Genomic DNA, 27,477 nt, shown 5'->3' with positions numbered 1-27,477 from the left:
GTGAACAACTGGGAAGGAGGTTTAGTATCAAGACTATCTGTTTCCCCATTCTGTTCCCTGACCCTGCATTACCATGCTTACATACTACAGAAGACAAACTCCATACAGGAGCTGAAATTATTTACATGAAATGTCAAGCTGTAACCTGACCAAAGGGACTTACTTGTCAAAATGCACTTAAAAGAAGATCTTTAGCTCTAGGGTGTGAAGTATTACAATGGTTCTTAAGTTAATGCGTTTGCACCATCAGAGACTTGCTTGGATACATTTTCCTTCTTGGCAGTTGTGGGAAGCAGACAGGGAAGATATATCGGACAAGCCTTCCATATTACACAGATTAAGTATGAGGACACATTTCATCCAACTGTAGAGAAGCAGATCAGTCACACACGATCTGTAGCTGGAACATTACTGGTGTTTTCAAAGTAAAGAAGGAATTTCTCCAGCAATAAACAAGGAATAAAATCCAATAAAATCTAATACTAATTAATTGAAAATACATGACAAACACGGGATGCATGTAAAAAGACCAACGCGTTTTTGACTACACAAATCTTACGTTTTTAGTCATGGTCTGGTGTTTTCTTGCAAAAACATTGAATGAAAAATAAATGAATGAAAAAATGGCGCCTTTGTATATCCCAATGTGCAAAAACTTACAGGTATTTTTAAAACTATAAATACTTCATGAGCCTAACATCTTCCCTCTCATGTCTTGTAAGGTCATCTGAAGACTATTTGGAGACCAGGTTTCAGGCAGAAATTCTAAAGAAGATGTCATTTACTTTATACAGTATTATCTTCATCCTTGGGATTATTGGGAATGGATTAGTCATCTGGATTGCCGGATTCAGGATGAAGAAGACAATCAGTGCCGTGTGGTTCCTCAATCTGGCCATCGCCGACTTCCTGTGCTGCGCTTCTCTCCCCCTGCGCGTTGCTATGTGGATTCACATTTATCGATATTCACAATTCTCAGGAATTCTCTGCACAGTGAACATTATTCTGTTCTGTATAAACATGAGCGCCAGTGTCCTCTTCCTGACGGCAATGAGTATTGATCGCTGGGTATCGGTCATGTGGCCATTTTGGGCTAAAATCCATAGGACACAGAAATTAATAAGGATCACTGCAGGGATAATTTGGCTATTGAGTCTACTCTGGACTGGATTAGTGTATTACTTATGTGTATCGCGAGTTCTAAGTGTAAATGAATGGTGCTTATTATTTGGTTCTCAATATTTGCATTTCCAGGAGATAACGCAGATCATTCACCTAATGAGGTTATTTATGCTGTTTGTGATCCCTTTCCTCATCATCGTCACCAGTTATGTCACCATTGCCTGCAAACTTAGAAATAGTAATAGACCCCAGAGATCTCAGAGACCCTACAGGATCATCACCGCCGTTATATTGTGTTTCTTCATCTGCTGGGCTCCATATTACATGTGGCCAATAATATCCATGTATGATGAAGAAACCTTCTACTTCTATATAGTTTATGTTACTGTTATTATTCTGGCTTGTTTTAACAGTTGTATCAACCCAATCATTTACGTGTTCATGGGCCAATATTTTAGACATGGTTTCCTGAGATCCATCCCCTTCAGACTTGAAAAAGCCTTAAGCGAACATCCAGATCCATACGAAAAACAAGAAGATTATGAACCTTCACCCACTACAGATGTGTAACCCCTACCATGTGCTTGCAGACTGATAATTTATGTTGTGATTTTATTGACATGTGTTGCCTTCTTTAAGATTTAAGATTCTTAAACCAGATCCTTTCCTGTAACAGAGACTTGTACAACTTGTTTTCTGTTCCAAATACAATACAATACAAAACAACTTTATTAGTTTCATTGGAAATGCTTTGTATAGTACAGCCCATCACAGACATTCAAAGCATCATAATTAGAGATGGGCGAATTTGTTAAAATTCGGTTTGTCCCGATTCGCAAAATTAAAAAAAAAAATATGATTCTACCCGAATCGAATCATGACGAATCACGTTAATTCCTGGCTGGCTTATATTTCCTGGCAGCACAGAGCCTGAAAGGTGTTGTAGAACGTTGTGCCATGCTTAAATATGCATAGGGAATGTGGTTTGGCCTTCAAACAATGCTGTGTTTTAGTATGACTGCACATGACAGCCGCGGCTCTTAGAATCGATTCACTATTCACTTCCATGTGCACTTACTTAGGCCAACTTCACCAAATAAGCAAAGTGGGAACGCAGCCTGACAAGGTAACGTCTGTACCAGCTCGAATGGACTGAGCTGAGGGCCAAGATCCCACTATAACATCACAGAGTGCACTCTTTTTACACTGACATCAGATGATTCCATAGATTACGACAGAACCTGTTCTGTTAAACACTTATATATGTAGAAACCCCCCAAAAGAGTGCAGACGGTGTCAGCAGTAATTCTGCATTGACATCACCAATCATTTTGCCCTTCTTTTCATCCATCAGTGTCTGCTTTCAATCGGTCAATAATCCATCATCAGTATTGCTCAAGCCAAAAACAAACAGGATTGGCTCCAAAACAGAGATGTTCAGTAAATGGGATACTTGCACGTCCTCTGTGTTCTGTATCCACTCCTGCTTCTGGCTGTCAATCCTTAGGCTTTTCATTCCCTTTTGACAGATGAAATGAAGGGGAAAACTAAACATAGTAGCAACATCATAGAGCGGAGGAGGGTAAAAACAGCATTATGGAAATTACAGGGTGTTCCAGGGAGACAGTTGGCAGAAGCATGAGTAGGCCGCAGAGTGGCACAATGACAGTGTGGAGGTGGCAGAAACAAGGAAAGCCACAGAGTGGCACAATGATAGAGTGTAATGGTCACGTCAGCAGGAGCAGTAGCCCACAGAGTGACAAAATGATATAGTGTGGAGAAGGCGCCAGCAGCAGCAGGAGCCCACAGAGTGGCACAATGATATAGTGTGGAGGTTTCAGCAACCTGGTAGGCCACAGAGTGGCACTATGATATAGTGTGGAGGAGGTGTCAGCAGCAGCAGGAGCCCACAGAGTGGCACAATGATATAGTGTGGAGGTGGCAGCAACCTAGTAGACCACAGTGTGCTACAATGATAGAGTGTGGAGGTGGCCACAGCAGCAGCAGGAGCCCACAGAGTGGCACAATGATATAGTATGGAGGTGGCAGCAACCTGGTAGGCCACAGAGTGGCACCATGATATAGTGTGGAGGTGGCATCAGCAGCAGCAGGAACCCACAAAGTGGCACAATGATATAGTGTGGAGATGGCATCAGCAGCAGCAGGAGACCACATAGTGGCACAATGAGGCTACAGGAAGCACATGCAGTGTGAAGTGCCGAGATTACAAAATGGCTGCCTCTTTTATAGTCTGTGTGACATCACATAAGCCTGCTGGTCGCTGATAGGCTTACTGGTCTGCACAAGTGTTCGGGAAAGTTCCTTTCTCCTTCCCAGAGTTCTCTGCCCCATGTAACACGTTGTTCTCGTGCCCATTTTGGTAATAAAGGAGAACAAAAAAAAATTTCTAGTTAACCGCATAATTAGATGTGCATCTGATATATCTTTAAATTTGGAGCAATTTTGGCTCAAATCATTAGAAGTTGTAAAGAAATTCCTGTCTTGATCAGGCGTAGGAAAAACTTTAGATGAAGTTGCAGTAGAGTTTTCGACTTTTTTGTGACTTTTGTGCAACTTTTAAATAAGTTATAAGAACATTAAAACAAGTCCAAAACCTTGAAATAAAAAAAAAGAGCTGCACAAATGTCCTGACTTGGGATAACGGACCCTCTTGGGGTGTGAGACATTTATATTCTGTATTATTTTTCTTGTAATAACATATGATGATAATTTCACTCTAATTGAACCCTGAAGGCATTAATAGGAGTCAAATGTCCTCAAATGATGTTTGGATTTATTCTCTCTTTTGATAATTACAGTTCCGGGAGGTTTTGCCCGGCGCCCTGTAACCTCAGCGTAATAGATGCAATTATATTGTGTTATTATTTTCAACATTAGAGATTAACAATATTTGTACAGTGAGAAATATGGATGGAAACACTGTGGGAAACACGTTGGGATCATTGCAGATAGTAGATAATTCTAAACAATGATAGCAAAGTGTTAATTGCATCAGTCTTGAGGCCAGATGTATCACTTGTTTTTTTTGTTGTTTTTGCACCTTTTCATAGTGTCTCACTGTTTTGGCGCCAGTTTTGCGACTAAACACCAAACTAGCCACGCAGCAAAAATAACCATGTTTCCCTCATCTATCTTACCAATCCAGACATTTTGCAGAGCCTAATGATATTCATCTTTTGCGACTTTTCATTCAGATGCAAAAATGGGCGCAAAAAAACACTCCAGCCCGAAGAAGGCGTAAACTGAGAAGCAGCACTGAGCTCTTGTGTAGAGCAGCTCATCCCCAGCAGCAGAGCTCAGCAGACACTAGTACAGATAATACACACACTGAAGACACTAGTACAGATAATACAGACACTGCAGACACTAGTACAGATAATACAGACACTGCAGACACTAGTACAGTTAATACAGCCACTGCATACACTGCAGACACTACTACAGATAATGCAGACACTACATACACTGCAGACACTAATACAGACACAACATACACTGCAGACACAAGTACAGATAATACAGACATTACATACACTGCAGACACTAGTACAGACACTGCAGACACTAGTACAGATAATGCAGACATCATATACACTAGAGACACTAGTACAGATGATACAGACACTATAGACACTACCTGCAGCCTCTGTATAGTAAAGCAGCAGAGCTCAGTAGACACTAGTACAGATAATACAGACACTACATACACTGCAGACACTAGTACAGATAATACAGACATTACATACACTACAGACACTAGTACAGATCATACAGACATTACATACACTGCAGACACTAGTACAGATAATACAGACATTACATACACTGCAGACACTAGTACAGATAGTACAGACATTACATACACTGCAGACACTAGTACAGATAATACAGACATTACATACACTGCAGACACTAGTACAGATAATACAGACATTACATACACTGCAGACACTAGAACAGATAATACATACATTACATACACTTCAGACACTAGTACAGATAATACAGACATTATATACACTGCAGACACTAGAACAGATAATACAGACATTACATACACTGCAGACACTAGTACAGATAATACAGACATTACATGCACTGCAGACACTAGTACAGATAATACAGACATTACATACACTGCAGACACTAGCACAGAAATTACATACACTGCAGACACTAGTACATATAATACAGACATTAGATACACTGCAGACACTAGTACATATAATACAGACATTACATACACTGCAGATACTAGTGCAGATAATACAGACATTACATACACTGCAGACACTAGTACAAATAATACAGACATTACATACACTACAGACACTAGTACAGATAATACAGACATTACATACACTGCAGACACTAGAACAGATAATACAGACATTACATACACTGCAGACACTAGTACAGACAATACACACACTACATACACTGCAGACACTAGTACAGATAATACAGACATTACATACACTGCAGACACTAGTACAGATAATACAGACACTACATACACTGCAGACACTAGTACAGATAATACAGACATTACATACACTACAGACACTAGTACAGATCATACAGACATTACATACACTGCAGACACTAGTACAGATAATACAGACATTACATACACTGCAGACACTAGTACAGATAGTACAGACATTACATACACTGCAGACACTAGTACAGATAATACAGACATTACATACACTGCAGACACTAGTACAGATAATACAGACATTACATACACTGCAGACACTAGAACAGATAATACATACATTACATACACTTCAGACACTAGTACAGATAATACAGACATTATATACACTGCAGACACTAGAACAGATAATACAGACATTACATACACTGCAGACACTAGTACAGATAATACAGACATTACATACACTGCAGATACTAGTACAGATAATACAGACATTACATACACTGCAGATACTAGTGCAGATAATACAGACATTACATACACTGCAGACACTAGTACAAATAATACAGACATTACATACACTACAGACACTAGTACAGATAATACAGACATCACATACACTGCAGACACTAGAACAGATAATACAGACATTACATACACTGCAGACACTAGTACAGATAATACACACACTACATACACTGCAGACACTAGTACAGACAATACAGACATTACATACACTGCAGACACTAGTACAGATAATACAGACATTACATACACTGCAGACACTAGTACAGATAATACAGACACTACATACACTGCAGACACTAGTACAGATAATACAGGCACTACATACACTGCAGACACTAGTACAGATAATACAGACATTACATACACTGCAGACACTAGTACAGATAATACAGACATTACATACAGTGCAGACACTAGTACAGATAATACAGACATTACATACACTGCAGACACTAGTACAGATAATACAGACACTGCAGCCTCTCTATTTACAGGTCATGACCTTATATTTACTAAACAATCTACAGAAGCCTCAGCTCAGAGCAGGACAGGAGAGAAGTAGGATTTTGCAGATACTACAGAGAAGTGTCCCCCGTGTAGCAGGATGACCACACTGGTGTCTGAGACTACCGGCCAGAATTACAGGGGGGCAGCAGGAGACCAGCACTGGGGGATTCCCTTCCAGGAGAAGCCACTGCTGAGGAGGTCACTGGGTTCTGGGTGTCACACACCTGGGCTCTGCTGTGAGGGTCATTTTCATGCTGGGGTGCGGGAGAGAAGCAGAGAGGAGCTTGTAGGACAATCACATTTAACTGCCCGAATCTAACACTGCGCCTTAAGGAAAGTGATTAATAAAAGGCAGGAACTCATCTCATCACAGATGGTTGTAACTTGTGATAATTCTGGCGCAACAATGCACCAGAATAAAGGCGCAGCAACTACAATTAAGCGCAGAAAAGTGATACATTTGGCCCTTGGTGTTTTCAAACAAACAGAACAATAGTAAATCTTCCCAGCATCTATACAGGGTCCATATATCATCAGTATTGGGACATGTATGGTGGGGACAAGGTGGGGACAGATTTGTAAGTCCTTGTCTGATGAGTCTTTGGGGGTCATTTATCTTTAATTTTCTTCCTGTTTTTTTCTTTCTTTTTTGAGACATTTTTTGGTGCATTGCAATTTTTGTGCCTTTTTGGGGACATTTTGAATTGTCCACTGGACATTTGTTTTTTGTTAGTAAGACTCATTTATCTTCTATTCCAGATGTGCTAAATGTCGCAAATCACATTTATCATTTCAAATTGTCTAATTTTTGCGACATTTTTTGGCGCAAAAAAACTCCAGATAAAACCAAACTAAAGGGAAACTTAGAAAATGGAAACATATGTTCTTGCGACATTTGTGCAACATTTTTGTGACATTTGAATCATCTGATTAATAGGATTTTTTTCTCATTGAGACTTTTTACAAAAAGTCTCAAAAATATGAAAAAGTCTCAAAAACAAACCACCGTGAATAAACAAATTTATCTTAGCAAATTTTGGCATTAGACAGGTATGGCACAAAATAGAGACATTTTAGGCGCAGAATTAGGCGGAGAAATTTGCCCCAGTGCTTTTCTAAGCAAGTTAAAAGCTGTAATGTGAGTTTTGTAAGATAACAGGAAAATTTGTCAAAATGTGGTTTTGCTTCAAATAAATTATTCAGCAGAAATAATTTTAATGACATTTTAATGAGTTTGTTTTTTAATGACTAATTAGAATTAGAATTATCTGGGATATAAATGCGGAATTGCTGTAAATTATTATTATAAGCAGAAGAGACTGAGAGAAGGTAAGTGCTGCCCCCCTCTCCGGGTAACATGTAGGTGAGACCGTGTATGGGCTCGGCTATGTGTGTAATATTATTACGGTGATTATGTACATAAAAATTTGTAATAATTTCAATCTAATTGATAATTAAAGATACCGGTATATCTGAGAATATATAAAAATAATGTGATTTTTTTTTTTTAATAATATGTATTTTTCCAGAAAATGTTTTGGCAGGAAATGTTTACCCTGCAATCCTTGGATTTAATCATTATATTATTATTATTATAATAAGATCAATAGTTATTATTGTTGCTAATAGTAAAAATTGCAGAGTGATATTTGCATAAATAAAAAAGTCAGCATCGGTCTAAATCTACAGTGTAACTTCGGTTTTCATAAAAAATATATTTCTATAATTGTAAACTATTTGGTTTGTCTTTCATTTTGTTTTGATGTTTTGTAGAGTCGATTGCAAATAGACTTTTAATATTGTTTAAAGGAAATCTATCATCAAAATCCATCAGGATAAACCATAATCATAGATCCAGGAACTGTGACTATGGTATCTTCTTATATTTGTTATCCATGGCATCCTTCCTTCTAAAATCAACTTTTAAAATTAATCTAATTAATCAGAAGGGCTCTGGGAGGTATTCCAAGATCACTTCCCTGCTGCTACTTCTCAGGCTGTCATACTGTGCGGGAGAAATTCACTGTGTGAGATTTTAGCAGGAAAAAGGATAAGGTAGTACTGCGGGACCAGTAAGAGGGAAAGTCTAAAGCAAGGTAACAGCCCCAGGAGCCCTTCTGGATGGATAACAAATATAAGAAGATTGCCACAGTCATGGTGCCTGGATCTGTGAGTAAGTCTCCCTGGTTTATCATGATGGATTTTGGAGTTCCTCTAGCACCAGGAAGAAGGATTGTAAACAAAGTACCCTTACATGCTGGTGTGTGGTCTCTCTGACTGGATCCACTATTATTTGCACTTCTCATGCCCTTATTTTTTAAAAATAGAAGACTTTAAAAATTATGCAAATGCTCATTTGCATAATTGTAAAATCCCTTGTTTGCAAAAACCTAGGAATAAGAAGCTAAAAGAAGAGCAGATCCTGCAAGAGGGGGCACACACCAGCATGTAAGTGTACTTGAATTACATCAATCCTGGTGGAAGATGTCCTTTAAGTATTATTCATGGTCTCCCAGGCTTCCCACACCACATACTGACAGTCTAGAAATGACACTGCATAGGCTAAACGTCTTACAGTCTCAAAGGTTAGTCTGATCAGACACAGGCAAAAGTGGGATCTAGTACCTGCAGGTGACATTTTTTCTCCTTTAGGTCCAGAACTTCATGACAACTTCTCCCTGTGATATATCTTTGTAGAATTTTCTGCCAGATATCTTCAGTGAATTTCCACACTGTGACCCTTAAAATACCACAGTCACCATATCATTTCACCTGGATAACCAATACGTCTCGCACTATGCCTCCAGATTTTGACCCCTTAAAATACAAATGATCATACCATGCCCCCCACATATACCATACTTTATACAACAGTACAAATACATTTGACAAACCACATCCCCCATTTAACCTAATTTTATTCGACACCATCGTATTTTGCTGTGCTTTCTATAGACATAGGGGGTCATTTACTAAGGGCCCGAATCGCGTTTTCCCGACGTGTTACCCGAATATTTCCGATCTGCGCCGATTGTACCTGAATTGCCCCGGGATTGTGTCGCACGCGATCGGATTGTGGCGCATCGGCGCCGGCATGCGCGCGACGGAAATCGGGGGGCGTGGCCGAACGAAAACCCGACGTATTCGGAAAAACCGCCGCATTTAAAAACCGAAAAAGTGTCGCTTGGTGACCGCTTACCTTCACCTGGTCCGAGGTGGTGCATTCCGGCGCGTGGAGATGATTTTCAGCGCAGCAGCGCCACCTGGTGGACGGCGGAGGAACTGCCTTCATGAATCCCGGCCGGACCCGAATCCAGAGCAGAGAACGCGCCGCTGGATCGCGAATGGGCCGGGTAAGTAAATTTGCCCCATAAAGTTTACCTCCATACTAAAACCATATTGTTCCCCTGCATATATCCAGTCCCTCTAATTATTCTTCTGCTATGCCTCTACTAATCAATTGATTTACATAGTTTTATGTAATGCTATCCTTAATTACTTATATTTATAATAAATAATAATTTATATTTCTAATATAATATAATAATTTTATGTTTAAAATATAGTATATGTATAATAATATAATCAATGAAATACATGGAGCCTTAAATAATTATGTAGCTTCCGGATTATAAATTTGCTTATAGTGCCCCCACATAATTTTTATACAGTTGTCCCGAGATTTATTCTTACATAGTGGCCCCCAGAATTGTTATTAATATATACATTGTAAATTGTCATTTCTTTAACATTTCTTTGCCACCCAAACTGTAACTATTACAAATATAAAAATCATATACATGCACCTCTGCCGGTGTCCCCACTTCCTCTTCCTTGCTTCTAGCTGATGCAGTGTAATGGATGGGGGGGGGGGCACTGGAACTGGTGGAGAACTGATGTTGGAGAACTCCTGTTGGATGTAGACAAGAAGACATGAAGACAAGGGAGCCTTTGATGGATCTGGTGGGTTCTGGGGGCAGGAGTTACATTATAAATATCTTGTTTCCTTAAATATATTTTGTTTCCTTTTATTTATTTTAAGGTGCAGTGTCAAAATGGATCCTACTATTTATAACCTGGTATCAGAAAATACAACTGGATATCCTGCTTACAAGAATCAGTATGTAGATGTTCTCTGAATTTTTTTGAGGGTGTGTACAAGGTTGTGTTTGTTGCATAATGAATTAGACAAGACAGATGTTCACAGAACCTTAAAGGGAACCTGTTTTTACGATCACATATTTTCACCTAATGACTGGTCCCCATAGACTATAAAATACATATTCCTTATCTGCTTTTACAATTAACATTACTGCCTTTTTTTAAGTATATAAAAGGCATGTCACATCATCATTATCTCCTCTCTGCTCTACTAACACTGGGGCTTGGCAGGGGGCAGGATGGAATAAAACCTACTGGGCTTGTATGTATTATGATGGGCAATACTAAAATAGCGGTAAGAAGTTTATAATCAAGATTTTGTAGGTAAGTTTAGTAGGGCTGTAGTTTTTTGGGGTAGTATGATTTCTATTGGGTTTGGGTATAACTGTTCTAAAAGGCCTGGTGGGGGAGATCTCCATTTTGTCATTTCCTGAAAAAATGTTGAAGCGGTTGAGCAATAATGTGAGGGAATTTCTTGTAGTATGAGGCTGTCAGGCCATCGGGTCCTGGGGCTTTACCAAGTTTTATAGGTCAATGGCTTCAGAGATATCCTCACGGGATTTTGGGGCAATTAGAATTTGAAGTTGGGCCTCCGTCAGCCTTTGGGGGTGGGGCAGCCTGGGTTAAAAAGTAAACTGTCGCATATCTCGGGGGATTATCCTTTTTGGAATAGAGTTTGTTATACTGTTCAGTGAAGATGTCATGGATCACTGTGAGGTTGGAAGTGGTAGCACCTGTAGAACTATGGAGAGCGTAAACTGTGTTCAAGCTATGGGTCTTATAGTTTTTTTTGTTGACAACAATGTATCTAGTTTATTGGCCTGCTTGAAATACCGAGCCTGGGTCTAAGCATTTGAAATCTTTTTTAGCAAAATTTGCTGTACTAAACAAAAACTGGAAAGAAATAAAGCAGATTATGTCTATTTTTCTGTTGTTGGAGCTAAAAAGATTTGTTGGTTTTTGAAATAAGCGTTTCTCTTCATTATTCCCAGGGTTTCCAAGACAACATTTCATAAACACTTTTAATTTAATTATTTTGTTAAATAACCAAAATTCTGTCTTTTCTTTAAATTTATTTATTTTTTTATTAATGTTCACCAAGTGAGTTCAATTCTTAATTGTATTTAATTTATTCTTCATTTTATTAAGCAGATTGTTAGGAATACAAAACCAAATATGTCAGGATACGGGATCTGTGGATCCTCTGGACCACCGCGGGATGTGGTACTAGCCGACACCTGGGACCGGAGTCTAAGTGGCACCTGGTCTTCACCAGAGCCCACCGCAAAGCGGGATGGACTTGCTGCGGCGGGGTGCCACCAGGTCATTCCACAGGTGCAACTAGCCCGCGGTGGCAGCCAAGGTCGAGGTACCTTTGCAGGAAACGGTCTTGTGGTAAAGTTCAGGCACAGGATCATGACAGGCGGCAGAGATGCAAAGTCAAGTCCAATCCAGGGTCATCAGCGGGAGGCTCAGGCAGAAGGGAACGAGAACACAAGAAAGGACTGGAACACACAGGTGCATGGGAGCAGGAACGTAGGAACACAGGAACAGGAACACACAGGAGCACGGGAACAGGATCATGGGAACACAGGAACAACCAGGAACACAGGAATACTCAGGAATATTGCAGGGAAGCTTTCTATATGGCATAGGCTCAAAGATCCAGCAGGGTGTTTAGGAAGAGGCAGATTTATATAGAATTCTGGGGAATGGCCAGGGCCAATTAACGATGTGCTGGCCCTTTAAATTTTCTGAAGCCGGCGCACCCTAGAAGTCGGGGACGAGCGCACACGGCCCGAGGTCAGAAATCAGGCACGGGGAGAGGTAAGCTTCGTGAGCGCATCGCTGGCGAAAGGACAGGGACATGGGTGAGCCTGCGACCCGACATATGGGTCACGGGACCACCCGTGACAATTTGTGTAGGATTGTTCTATGTTTTCTCATAGTAAAGTGAAATGATTTATAAAGTAGAAAGGTTTACTGGAACTGTAATGTAACTTTGCATTTACTACCTGTTTTTTTAAATAATATTCTCTCAATGAGCCTAACTTTTACAATATCATGTCTTCCAAGGTCATCGATTGGAGGTTACAAGACAAATCACACAACTTTTTGGAATGATAAAGATATTGTCATCGTGCAGATGGTGGCAATTTCATTATACAGCGTCATTTTTGTTCTTGGGATTATCGGGAATGGATTAGTCATCTGGATTGCCGGATTCAGGATGAAGAAGACAATAAGCGCCATCTGGTTTCTCCACCTGGCCATCGCCGACTGCATGTGCTGCGCTTCTCTGCCTCTACAGATTGCGCGATGGGCCACCATTAACTTGTGCTTATCTTCAATATCATTAGGAACTTTGTGCATGTTGAGCATTATTCTGTTTAAACTAAACATGAGCGCCAGTGTTCTCCTCCTGACGGCCATGAGTGTTGATCGCTGGGTATCGGTCATGTGGCCATTTTGGGCTAAAGTTCATAGGACACAGAAACTAGTGAGAATCACTGCAGGAATTATCTGGGTGATAAGTTTTATTTTTACGGGTTTAGTGTTTTACTTTTTTTATTTTCGTTCTTATTATTCAAATTTTGTTGAAAATACCGGACATATCAATGACCTTATCAGGTTGGTTCTAATGTTTGTGATTCCTTTTCTTATCATCTCCACCAGTTATGTCACCATTTTCCTCAAAATTAAAAATAGTAATAGACCCCAGAGATCTCAGAGACCCTACAGGATCATCACCGCTGTTATATTGTGCTTCTTCTTCTGCTGGTTTCCATCTTACATCTGGCCGCTGTTACCCATGTTTAATGGAGATGACGTTCAATTGAACATAGTTGACATTGTTGTAGTCATCCCGGCTTGTCTTAATAGTTGTATCAATCCAATAATTTATGTTTTTATGGGCCAAGATTTTAGACATGGTTTCCTGAGATCTATCCCGTCCCGACTTAAAGAAGCCATAAGTGAACATCCTATTGATCCCTGCAGAGAACAAGAGGATCTTGACCCTCCCACCACTACAGATGTTTAGCCCTTTTATTAGTGGCGTAACAAGGAGAGGCAGGGCCCCACAGCAGATTTCTGCTTGGGGGCCCCCCTCCCCTTTAAAAAAAAAATATTCCTACATACACACACGTTTGTACACTCACACACATTTATACACTTAAATACACACACATAACATTCTACACTCACTTTATATATTCGTACACACATACATACGTATACATATATACTCATACACACATTTATGTACTCATATACACATTTATACACTAATACATACAGTATATACAAACTAATACTGTATATACATACAGTATATATGCATCAAAGTTGCATGCATACTGTTTATATACACACATATAGTATACATACATCATATTCTTTTACATACAGTATACACCCAATGTGTATATACATACATGCAGTATAAAAACACCAAATACACACATACTGAATCTATATACAACATATACACACATACTTACAGTATATACAGTGTATAAACAGCATAATGCATATACATACAGCATACACACATACATGCAGTATATACACACACATACAGCATATACACACATTCATACATTATATTCTGTACAGCATAGACACATACATACAACACATACACACATACATACAGCATATACTGTACAGCAAATACAGACATACAGCATACATTCATCTAAGTATACATGCATACATTAGATTTCTTGCAGACCAGCTGCTGTGCAGTGGGGTGGGTTGATTAGGAGGCTGGCTGTGGCATCATTCCAGCGGGTGGCTGTTTCTTTGGCGCCCAGGAAGTAGTAGGCCAGCCATGCGACTGTAGATGCAGTAGGCCAGCCAGGCGGCCATGGATGGGGTGGCCGCGGGCATTTACAAATTTTGTCTTGGCTTTTCATCCCGGGCCCCTGTGCCGCCTGGGCCCCGTAGCAGCCGCTTCCCGTTATGCCACTGCCTTTTATGATGATGCAGTGTACACTATGTGGTAGATAAATAATCCATGTGCCTGCAGAACCAGTATACATGGGGGTATCAATGACATTGCACACTCCTGTACAGCATTTCATGAGATAGGAGCAAACATAATGGGGCACATTTACTAAGGGCTTTGCATCGGTTTTCAGACAGACTTTGCATATTCTTTTAGGTGTAATAGGCTTGCAAAGGTATTAAAGAAGTGTCCGTGCCACTATTGTGTCACACGCAACATCACACGCAACATTTTGTGGTGCAGCCGTGCTAGCCACCCTGTGACACAAATTAGGGGGGTGTCGGCGCTCAGTCAGACCATGCACCGGATTTAACATGTAAATTGTGTTGCACGCCCCATGTTAAAGGTGGGCCACAAAAAAGTTGGTGAACTCTGTCGGGCCAGTGCAGGGAAGCAACAGATTCATGATTTCTGGCACACCCAGTATTATACACAGGCAGAGCACTTATAGTGCAGTTTCCCACATTCCTAGTAAATGTGCCTCATTGCAACAAACTATTTACCTGAAATAAAAGCATTGGAATATAAGAAATGTGAAGCGTTAGCTCCGTATCCTGATCAGATTCACAGAGCGAGCACCCCTCTTCAGCGACTCCCAGCACCCTCACAGGTGCCTCTCTACATACCCCGAGCATATGGGAAAGAGGGGTGAGAGTACCAACCTGCACAACAGGCGAATTCCGCAGTTCTTCCCGGCCACTGTGAGTCGCGGCAAACATGGCGCCGGCGCCACGAGGCTGAAGTGTGCCGGCGGACCGGAGAGCACAACTACCAGCACTCAGGTAACAAGCCCGGTGCTGCAACGCCCACGTGAGCGCGACACTAAAAAGAGATCCCCGGGATCGCCGGGGGAATTCGAGATCCCGGCTAGGTGGTCTGATACGCCATCACCGAGCGTGGACAAAATGGCCTCCGGAGAACCCAGACAGGCCAAAAATGTGCGCCCTGCAAAAGACATAGCAGAGCTAAGTGGAGCGGTGCCTAAGCACAATCGAACCGCTGACACAGGCTCAAAACAACCCTGTACACCAACGGGTAGCCCAGCGAAACAGCGACAGAAAACGCAGCTAAACCCAAATGCAGATTCCTGGGAAAATGGATCCACAAACCATGAGGGAAACACAGAGGAGGAGGAAACAGATGCCTTTACAGCGTTTCAAACCTCAGATAAAACAGTTACAGAACATCTACTCTGCGGACCTCTCTAACATCAAACCTACTTAGGGCGGTGAGTCCCCTCCAATCTACTATTACCAAGATTCAAGATCAGGTTGCCCATGGCAGAATATGCCTCTGAATTCAACAACCTAGCAGACGGTCACCAGGATCTTGAAGAAAAGGTAGCCCAGATGCAAGCTAAACTGGTCGATTATGAGGACCGTAATCGACGAAATAATATCAAGTTTAGAGGGATTCCAGAATCTATACCTAACAACCAATTGAGAGAATATGTAATACAACTTACGAAATGCTGTTTAAAATCTCTCACAGAATATGAGCTCTGTGTGGACAGAGCCCACAGAGTCCCCAAGCCAAAAAACCGGCCAGACTCTACACCTAGAGACGTTCTAGCACGCTTCTCCTTTTATCAAACCAAGGATCAACTATTGGCCTATTCCAGGAAGCACCCATCTCTTCCCACACCATATAACTCAGTGAAATTATATGCCGACCTATCGGCGGCTACACTGCAAGCCAGAAGAAACTTCCAACCCCTGACTACCCTACTGCGAAAGCATGGTCTGTCGTACAGATGGGGCTTTCCGACGAAGCTGCTGATAAAATACCAAGATACAGTCCACGTGGTGCACGCCCCAGACGATGGCCTAAATCTGATCAAAACCTGGGACTCACCTGAAGAACTATGAGGTCATGCCGGTACATACAGGCTGCTAGCCAAAGCTACGGTAGCTATAACCCTTATGTCGCCTGCTGGTAATAACATTACTCATTGAATATCTGCTAATGCATAAGTTGGATACCAATAGCATACATAAGTTTTACTGCTCAGGAACAAATGGGCTTTATTTGTGTAATTACCACTCTTGCCCTCTAGATTAGAGTACGTGATTTGTACCTAAAAGAAAGTCTACTAACATTGTGCTAATTTGTTATCTGTTAATTTTCCCTGTTTCTGTTGAATTATAGGTACCAGGTGCTGAGTACACACTATATCAAACAATTTTCTAGAGACTTGACGCCCTACAGCGCTAATATCTGAGAAGAGATAACACACAAGTGAGGTTTGTAGATAGGGCAAAATTTTATGATGGGTTTTAAACTAATCTCCATCAATGTGAGAGGACTGAATAGTCCGCAGAAAAGAAGCTTTCTATGGAGAGAGGCTACTGTTCAAAAGTGTGACATACTATGTGCACAGGAGACTCACCTACCAGTAGAAAAACCCCCACGACTGTACCACAAAAATTTCCCAACAATAATATCATCCACCTTTAAAAAAAAAAAAAAGAGGGGTGATGGCCTTTAGGGACACCCTAGCAGTGGAAGTACATTCTACAATAGTAGACCCACAGAGTAGATACATAGTGGTGGTCTGCAGCATCAACAATACAGATTATACCTTGGTGAATGTATATGCCCCCAACAAACACCAGCTTAGATTTTTTCGCAAAGTAATGAAGGTGACGGGTAAAGTACAAAGAGGGATTCTGCTCCTTTGTGGAGACTTTAATGCCCCCCCAACACCAGAAATTGATACTACTTCACAGAACCCCAAACCTAACAACAGATTAGACCAGGTAGTCTCAGAATATTCACTTTTTGATGTTTGGAGAGTCCTACACGCTGACGAGAAAGACTACACTTATTTTTCATCTCGTCACCAAACTTACTCGAGAATTGACCTATTTTTAGCAAATAAAGATCTACTAGATAGAGTGGAAGAGGTCAAAATAGGAGAGATCTCGTGGTCAGACCGCGCTCCTATATCTATTTCCCTGAGCGACCAACACCCCAAGCATAGCGACTATATCTGGAGACTAAACACATATTTACTAGCAAATGACCAAAACGTAAAGAAAATAGAGAAATTCATATATGATTACTATCATTACAATGGATCCGCTGACCTAGACGAGTTTACGTTGTGGTCAGCCCATAAAGTCTATGTAAGGGGACATATTTCACATCTGAGTGGCAGAATAAAAAAAACAAAGAGACGCACAAATAGATAGAACATTAAAGAACATCCGGGACCTAGAAACAATCAATAAAAAAGATCTAAACCCCACCATAGTAGAAAGACTAAAAAAAGAGAGAGACCACCTCCGTAACTTATTATTATATAAATATGAAAAAAATCTCAAAACACTGAAACTGAAGCTTTACTCACAAGACAATAAAGCAGGGAAGATTTTAGCCTCTAAAGTCAAAAAACGTATGCAGAAAAGCAAAATTCCAAATATAATCCATCCAATAACAAGAGAAAAAATTTTGACACCTAGAGGAATAGCCGGAGCATTCCAAGAGTATTACAGTGCTCTATATAATCTAAAAGATAATCCAGAAACTCCAATTCCCTCTCAAGCCTCCATTGACAACTTCAAGAATTAAATAACCCTATAAATATTCAAGAAATTATCTCTACAATAAAATCTTTGCCCAGACATAAGGCCCCAGGACCTGATGGGTTTGCCAACAAATACTATCAAAAATTTGTGGATATACTAGCCCCGCACCTAGAAATAATCTTTAATAAGGCCATGAAAGAAGGCAGTTTACCTCCAGACATGCTAAATGCTATCATTACAACAATCCCCAAACCAGGTAAAAACCCACACGAAACGTCAAATTACAGACCCATATCGCTCCTTAATGGAGACACCAAGATATATGCCAAAATACTTGCCTCTAGACTGATGAAAGTAACCCCGTACCTTATTAAAAATGATCAAACAGGATTTACACCAGGCAGACAGGCTCCGGATAATACAAGGAGAATAATCTCCTTAATGCAACAATGTGAGAAAAAACAAGTACTAGCGGTCTTTGTGACAGTTGACGCGGAGAAAGCGTTTGACCGAGTTAATTGGTCTTATGCATTCTCGGTCCTCAACAAATTTGGCTTCTCGGGCCCAATCTTTTCAGCCATTAAAGCACTTTATTCTAACCCCAATGCCAAGGTACTTACTAACGGAGTCCTATCAAGGTCCTTTCATTTGACAAATGGGACAAGACAGGGGTGCCCCCTTTCCCCAACCTTCTTTAATCTGTCCATAGAACCGCTCGCAGAAGCAATCAGAACTAATGACCAAATTACAGGTATAGAGATTGAGAACACTACACATAAACTTGCTCTTTTCGCAGATTATGTGATCTTAATGCATACTAACCCCTGAAACACTCATTGGCTTTATTGAGGGACTTTGGTGAGATTTCATTTTATAAACTCAACTCATCCAAAACACAGATCCTACCTATTACCTAATATTACCTAAATTTCTTTATCTGTTTCACAATTCCCAAAACATTCTTTGCACAGGCCAAAAAACAAATGTCCAAGTTTATATGGCACGGCAAAAAACCAAGAACTTCTATGAATATCTTAATAAAACACAGACTAATGGGGGGTTTGGGGGTTCCCAACCTTGAAGACTACCACACAGCATGTATGGTTGACCAACTGACACACTGGTGGAATTCAAATACGCAGAAAGCGTGGATACCACTTGAAATAGCACTAACTAAGACTTCATCTTTAAAAAATAGAATGATTGCAGCACTGTGGAATCTAAAACCGCCACAGTCAGAACTACACACTATACAAGCCTCAGACTGTAGTTGGTTGACACTCCTTAAAAAAACAAAACAGAGGTCTAAACTACCTCTGCAAGCAGTTCCTATAGAATTTCTGGAAGATCAGATTCACGACCTGAACCTGATACGTTGGAAAATGAGGGGAATAGAGTCTTTATATGAACTTAAACCAGATTCTCAGAAAATAGAGATTCAAAATCTTAATAGCAAATTCCAAATACCAGAATCAGAATTCCTGGTAGTATACAGGTTAAATGACTTTTTCTCGACCCTTCAAACATCTTCCCCATCAATTAATACGGAGGTCCTTAGATTTTTTGACAACAAGGGGAAAAAAATTAAAGGAATATCAACATTATACAACATCCTAGACGACAAAACTTTGCTGTCACAATCCAAACCGATGGAAAACTGGGCTAGAGACCTGGGTATACAAATCTCAGACTTAGAATGGCAAAGAGCCCTCAAAGATGTATATAGTATCTTCACGTGTACTCAATTCCAAGAAGCTGCAATAAAGACATGTCTCCGGTTGTACTACACACCCTCCCGACTACATCTCATATACCCAACATCTTCATCTAAATGTTGGAGGGGGTGTGGACACACAGGAACACTACTTCACACTCTCTGGAAATGCACACGAATCTCTCCCTTATGGATGCAGACCAACACGCTAATCTCATCCCTAATCCGCAGACCTTACATCCTAATGCCCAAGACAGCACTCCTACTGATGGACCTTCAGACATTCAAACCAAACCAAAAAGTGGTGATTGCCCACTTGCTGATTATTACAAAACTGATAATTACAAGACACTGGAAGCAAACATCCTGCCCTTCATTCACTGAGGTCATAGACACTATGAATACCACATACGCCTATGAATCTACCCTAGCCTCTCACTCCCAACACAGATCATCTTTTCAAAAAAAGTGGGCAATTTGGTCTTCCTCACCATATTTTAAAAAATAGTGTGTACATAACTGATTTACATACCGGAGTCATAAAAACTAAAGCGGACAAACTTACACTACATTGTTAACTGTGTGTTACTGAATAAATTTATTACCTGTTGTAATAAGAAATTTAAGCTGTAAGATTGCTACTATATTGTAATATATATACCTGATACATTTCAAACAAGTTTTTGAGAATTCAAATATAGAAAACAAACATGTCTTGCTTGATTTAACCATCATATCCATGTTGATTGTTCTTTTCTGTGAACATTGTAAAGTTTACCTCTACAATATTAACAACTTATCCGACTGCGTTCGGAATGACGTGGGCGGGAGCCCTTTATGTGTTATCTTTATGTTAAAAAAACAATTAAAAAAAAATTATTGGAAAAAAAAATTAAAAGCATTAAAAAAAATAAGATAAAAGTATAACATAAATATTAAAAAACACATTTTGTGATAAACTAAGAAAAAGCAAGAAAAATGAAAAATCCCCATAGAATGACAAGACGGAAGAAACTACTGGTCATGAAAGGATAACAGGTAAAATACAGATGTAGCGCTGGTTAATATAAGTGGCTCCGAAGGGCACATTTACTTACCCAGTCCTGTCGCGATCCCCGATCCGGACGGTCGGATGAGGATGAAGTCCGGCGCGATTCACCAACATCTTGCGCCCAATATCCTGCATGTGTCGCTTCCCCGATGAGGTCCGCCAAAGTTCACCTTCTTCTTCCCGGTTTATGTGAGTGCATGTCTTGCAACACAATTTGCGTTGTTAAATCCCACACGTTGTCCGAATCCGTCGGATCGTCCGAAGGCGCGCCCCCCGATTTGTGTTGCGTGAAAGCCGGCGCTGATGCACCAAAACCCAATCACGTGCGCCAAAAACCCCTGTTAAATGCGGCGCAACGCGGAAATCGTCAGGATGTGGTCCGCGGACCCTTATTAAATAACCCCGAAAGTGTTAACCAGAAGTGATAACTGGGAGCTAGGCCTCTCGTATTATATCTTAGTAAGTTTAACATACTTTTATCAAGTCAAGCAGTGCTATAATTGTGGTGCAACTGCTGCAGCTTTCCATTGCGCCAAATTCACTTTGACATTTATAGCCACATTTTCACAATAGGACTGAATTCATGTATTTTACTGCTGTACGTTAAGGTGAACGTTTTGGTGTAAATTTACGGGAGCAGTAACTTAACAAAATAAATTGAATAAAAGTATTTTAATTGTAAAAAAAATATTCCAGATGTTTCCAGATGTTTTGCTTGTAAGAACACATTGAAATAACACTATTCCTCACTTTCCAGGTGTGTGCGCGTGTCTCCCGCTAGGTTCGGAGATGTTCGGAACATCTGGAATGTGAAGAATAGTGTTCTTTCAATGTGTTCTGCACTTAAATGCTCCTGTATTCACTGTTTTTAATGTTTTAATTCTATTCTTCACTTTGCAGATGTGCGCGCGTGTCTTCCGATAGGTTCGGAGATACGCACGCACATCTGGAAAGTGAAGAATAGTGTTATATCAATGTGTTCTAACAAGCAAAACATCAGGAAACATCTGGAATATTTTATTAATGACTATTCTTTTACTGTTCTGTTTTAGCAAAAAAATGCTCGTTATTCAATGGGGCTCGTTATTCGGTACGAGCACTCGAGCATCGGGAAAAGTTTGTCTCGAATAACGAGCACCCGAGCATTTTAGTGCTCGCTCTTCTCTAGTTGCAACCAGATGATGGTGATACTATTACTAATTATTAATGCTGCTAGTTCTTGAATAAAGTTGGCTGAAGACCGAACCTCTCCCACACGATTCCCCATGACAGCATTGCACCAGGTCTACAGTCCAAAGCTTCCTGCCAATGTAATTCCTCCCTGCAGGTGCTATGAATGATGGGGCTACCCAGGACTCGGAAATAATTGACTGTGTTATTTGGGATTGTTTTACCAATGACTCTGAGTCATGCTCCCTGCACAGAAATATGTGCTGTTCAACAAATTTGAAGTTTTTCCTTTTTGTTAAGGCTTTTCATGATTTTACAACATTCTTAAAAAAAGGAAGAAAATTGTTCAAAAACTAGAAATTTATTCACCCAATATGCAGTCTATGGCAGCCGGTGCATGGACTACTAAGCCGGGGTACGTGTGGAATTACACTGCTTCCAGGCAAAAGAAATCCAAAAAAAAGTGAAAAAATTAAAACATTCCTTTATGCAAATCGAGTTAAAAACATGATGGTTCCACAAGAAGCTTTAAGCAGAAAGCTTTTAGTCAGAAAAATGAAAACATGGTATTATTAAAATTGAGTTGAAAACAAGAAGTTTGACGCGTTTCAAGCAAAAAGCTCTTAGTCATGCTAAGTTATATTTCAGTCTCCCCATGAATTCTTCCACTTGATTTACCTATGGGTTAAATCATCTATCCCCTAGATACACTGATAAATCGTGGTCCAACAGATCTTGGTCTGTTTTATTTGACTCTTCTGCCACAATTTAGTAGATTGTCTCAATTTTTTGTGCTCCCAATACAACAATTATTGCCAACTCCTGGTGGAGACTAGAATAGTTTTGCACTTTTTTGCTGACTTATTAGGAACCAGGAGAAAATATCCTGCAGAAATAGTACAAAAATCCACACTAGAGAGGCAATTAACCCATTCCTGATGCGCGCCGTAATAGTACAGCGTGCATCGGGTCCCGGTGCATGGGGAGGGCTCACGGGCCGAGCCGGTATTTCAGCAAAGACTTAACGGTAGCACCCGTGATCGGTGATAGCACCGATCGCGGGTGTTTTCCAGCCGATCACCGCCGGCAATGCTTTTGGCAGCTTCAAAAAGATGGTGACGTCATCGGGGAGCGGCGATCCGTCGCCATGACAGCCTCGGGTCTTCCGAAGAAGATCATTACAATATGCTTTGAGCGAGGAGAAAAATCCCCATATACTGCCATACTGTAGATCAAGCAGACAACCTAGGGTTAAAGTACCCTAGGGAGTCTGAAAAATAGTAACATTAAAAAAAGTTTTTAAAAAAAATGATAATAAAAAAACCTAAAAATTCAAATCACCCCGCTCTCCCTAGAACTGATATAAATATTATTAAACAGTAAAAATCAGAAACACATTATGTATTGCCGCATCCAAAAATGCCAGGTCTATCAAATTATAATAATGTTTTTTCACTGCACTTTATTGCCATTTTGAAAAATAATAAAAAAATCTTTAAAAAGTGATCAAAAGGTTGCACAGTCCTAAAAAGGATAGCAATGAAAACGTCATCAAAAGTCACAAAAAATGACACGACCCACAGATCTGTGCACTGAAGAATGAAAAAGTTATTAGTGCCAGAAGATGGCAAAATTTAAAAAAGAAATTGTACAGGAGGTTTTAATTTTTGTAAATGTATGAAAACATTATAAAACCTGTACAAATTTGGTATCCCCGTAATCGTACCAACCCAAAGAATAAAGTAGACGTCATTTGGGGCAAACAGTGGAAGCCGTAAAATCCAAGCTCACAAGAAAACGGTGCAGATGCATCACCATTTTGACCATATTTGGAACTTTTTTCCCGCTTCCTAGTACACAACATGGAAAATTAAATACAATCACTATGAAGTGCAATTTGTAATGCAGAAATCAAGCCATCACAGAGATTATTAAATGGAAAAATAAAAAAGTTATAGATTTTCGAAGGTGGGGAGTGAAAAATGGAAGTGAAAAAACTAAAAAGGGCCAGGCTGTTATAGCCAACATTTATAAAAACACTCCTGAGACAGTTTTTATATTCAACTTTCTTTTTAGTACAAATTGCTTTAACATGTATTTACCTTTTAACAAAATAAAGTTGGTGGATTCTGTCAGAGCAGTGCAGGGGGCCAGAATCTTGTAGCAGCTTTGGGCCAAGCCAAGTTGACTCAAGTCCCATCAAGCTTCAAACTCAAAGAAAAGTTTACTCCAGCTCTCTCCTGCCACAGGGAGCACTTCCAATCCAGCCAATGAGCTCAACCCACACAGGACAAAGATAATGAAAGAAGTAAAGGTCCAGCACCGGTGAAGATCTTCTATGCATCTTTTCTGTATGACCTCAAGTTAAAAGCCATATAGACAAATGAATAAATCTTGTTGACGCATTTCAGACAATGGTCCTTAGTCATAACATATTATAACATAACATGAGTAAGGACTATTTCCAAAAACGCATCAACAAGATTTTTTCACATGTCTGTAGGCCTTTTAACATGAGGAAATGAAGAAAAAATCATTTATAGAAGATTTCCACTGGTGCTGGACTTTTGCTGCTTTCATTCCCATGTATTTCACGTGAGCTCATCTTGGTGCTACAAAGATTAGATTGTCCTTATGTTGCGGCAGCCGGGCCTACATCAGCAACCGTATGTTCCAGTGTCACCTGAGGATCCTGGATACTCAACTGAATACTGGGTGGCCACCCTGCTGGATAGCATAGTATTGTTCATTCCAATACTAGAACATGAGACTAAAACGAGGGAGTAAAAGTTCACTTTGTTGCAGGCTCTACTTACGGCATTTCCGTCCAACATTGAGAGCTCAGTGGCAGCAAGAGGAGGAAGTCACCAAAAAAGCTTGAACACTTCAGAAGAGAAAGTGAGAATGGCCACAATGTGGAAACCATGTTCACCTCCACGAAAATCTTTGTTGGATTGTCTGTCCATCCATCTCCTGCTACTGAAGGATGGAACGTCCCTCATCAATATCTGGGTGAAAAAATCGGACACGTGGCCAGAGTGTGTCCTCCATACCTTGCAGGTACTTTCCTGCCCTGCCACTCGTGTCCTCTTAGAACGAGTGCTCAGCACCACTGGTGGTGTCATCACTGACAAGAGGAAACTGGTGGAGAAGCCGTAATGAATCAACCCCAATGTATCAAGAATGAAAAAAAAATATTATCCATATAAGAGCAAAGACTCATGAAGAAATGTTAAGCGAGAATTCGAACAATAATAACCAAGCACCAACACACAAAGGGAAATCCTAGAGTGCAGACAAATTCTGTAGGCGTGCGTGTGATGGCAATACCCATGTACGATGAGTCATTTTTTCCTTGTAATGTTTTTTTGTGTTCCACATGTTTTGTGGTTAAGAGAAAAAATCTCGTCATCAGCAACTTCTTCAGTTTCTTTCCATGACTAAAGCTCTGACCAAGGGATCAATTAGCTGAGAAACCTAATTGTAAAAGCACTCACTGTCACCATCTTCTACACCATTAAAAAAATTAGCACCCTCAGGTAGAGGATAAATGTTCTTTCTATAGTTTCCTCTTCAAAGGAAAACTACCATTAAAACCCATCTTGGGTAAACCCCTGAGAGCCCTTCCATATCATCAGCATAGTTTTAAAAGTTGATTTTAGAAAGAAGGAGGAGGCTATGGGTAACAAATATAAGAAGGTTACCGTAGTCACGGTACCTGGATCTATGTGTTGGGAGCAGGAGGACAGAGAGGGCTCACGGGCTGAGCCCTCTCTGTACCAGGTGGATGACCGGTAACACTCATGATCGGTGCTGTCACCAATCACTGGTGTTAACCACATAAATGCCAGAGGCATTTAAATCCTGGTGGCGCGTGGGCAATGCCATTCATGAATTGATCGCCAAAGTCGGAAAAATAGTAAGGAAATAAATTTAAAAAGATAAAAATAAAATTTTTAAAAACCATAAAAATTCATATCACCCTTTCCAAGAATTAATATAAATATAAATAAACAGTAAAAATCATAAACATTAGGTATTTTCTTGCATCCCAAAATGTCAGGTCCATCAAAAAATGATAACTTGATGATGATAGTTATTCATAGTTATTCCTGGCGTTTAAGCCCGTAACACAAAATAGCGCCCAAAGTTGAAAATGCCACTTTTTGCCATTTTGCAAACTATAAAAAATGCTATAAAAAATGATCAAAAGGCACATAGAGTCCTTAAAATGGTAGCTTTGAAAACATCATCAAAAGTTGCCAAAAATGAAACAACCTACAGCCCCGGGCACTGAAGTATGAAAAAGTTCTTAGCGCCAGAAGCAAAATGAAGAATTTTTTTTTTGTACATGAGGTTTTAATAAGGGAGGCGGTAAATGTATGAAAACATTATAAAACTTATCTCTGTGATCGCGCCAACCCAAAGAATAAAGGAGACATGTCATTTGGGGCGCACAGTGAAAGCTGTAAAATCCAAGCCCACAAGAAAATGGCGCAAATGCGTTTTTTCAATGATTTTCGCTACATTTGGAATATTTTTCCTGCTTACCAGTACATGGAATGGAATATATAAAATTCTGCCACTATGAAGTGCAATTTGTTACACAGAAAACAAGCCCTCACCAAGCTTTGTACATGGACACATAAATAATTTATAGATTTTTGAAAAAAACTGAAACACGAAAGCGAAAAAGAGCTGTTAAGAGGTTTAGAGGTTGGAGCCTTCCCATACTTTTGGTTCATCTTACATCAGTGGAGGTGTTGGGACATGCCAGTCTTAATAAAATCTCCGCATAGTTTCATGCTAGTAGGGGCCCAAATGTTGGTGTTCAAATTCCCTACAGCACCCCCACAGGGCAAACAATGAATTACATAGTAGAATGGCAAATAAAGGTGCAATACATGATACATGATCGATCTAAAATAATATATACCGTATATACTCGAGTATAAGCCGACCCGAGTATAAGCCGAGGCCCCTAATTTTACCACAAAAAACTGGGAAAACCTATTGACTCGAGTATAAGCCGAGGGTGGGAAATGCATTGGTCACAGCCTCTCCAGTATGTAGCCAGCCAGCCCCTGCCCCAGTGTATATAGCCAGCCAGCCCCTGCCCCAGTGTATATAGCCAGCCAGCCCCTGCCCCAGTGTATATAGCCAGCCAGCCCCTGCCCCAGTGTATATAGCCAGCCAGCCCCTGCCCCAGTGTATATA

The 27,477-nt window shown here is 40.2% G+C and overlaps 2 protein-coding genes across 2 annotated transcripts; both read left to right on the top strand.

The window, feature by feature from the left end:
- Positions 1-727: 727 nt before the first annotated feature.
- LOC140065354 (C3a anaphylatoxin chemotactic receptor-like) lies at positions 728-1,773 on the top strand. The gene has a single exon (XM_072112946.1). It carries the CDS (start codon positions 775-777, stop codon positions 1,690-1,692), a length of 918 nt encoding a protein of 305 aa, XP_071969047.1. The 5' UTR covers positions 728-774; the 3' UTR covers positions 1,693-1,773.
- Positions 1,774-12,865: 11,092 nt separating this feature from the next.
- LOC140065353 (C3a anaphylatoxin chemotactic receptor-like) lies at positions 12,866-13,978 on the top strand. The gene has a single exon (XM_072112945.1). The coding sequence runs from the start codon at positions 12,930-12,932 to the stop codon at positions 13,824-13,826; it is 897 nt and encodes a 298-aa protein (XP_071969046.1). The 5' UTR covers positions 12,866-12,929; the 3' UTR covers positions 13,827-13,978.
- The last annotated feature ends 13,499 nt before the right edge of the window (positions 13,979-27,477 follow it).

Source organism: Engystomops pustulosus, chromosome 6, assembly GCF_040894005.1.
Source record: "Engystomops pustulosus chromosome 6, aEngPut4.maternal, whole genome shotgun sequence".
NCBI classification, from domain to species: domain Eukaryota; kingdom Metazoa; phylum Chordata; class Amphibia; order Anura; family Leptodactylidae; genus Engystomops; species Engystomops pustulosus.
The sequence above is the reverse complement of the archived record's forward strand: the minus strand, read 5'-3'. Positions and strand labels throughout refer to the sequence as shown.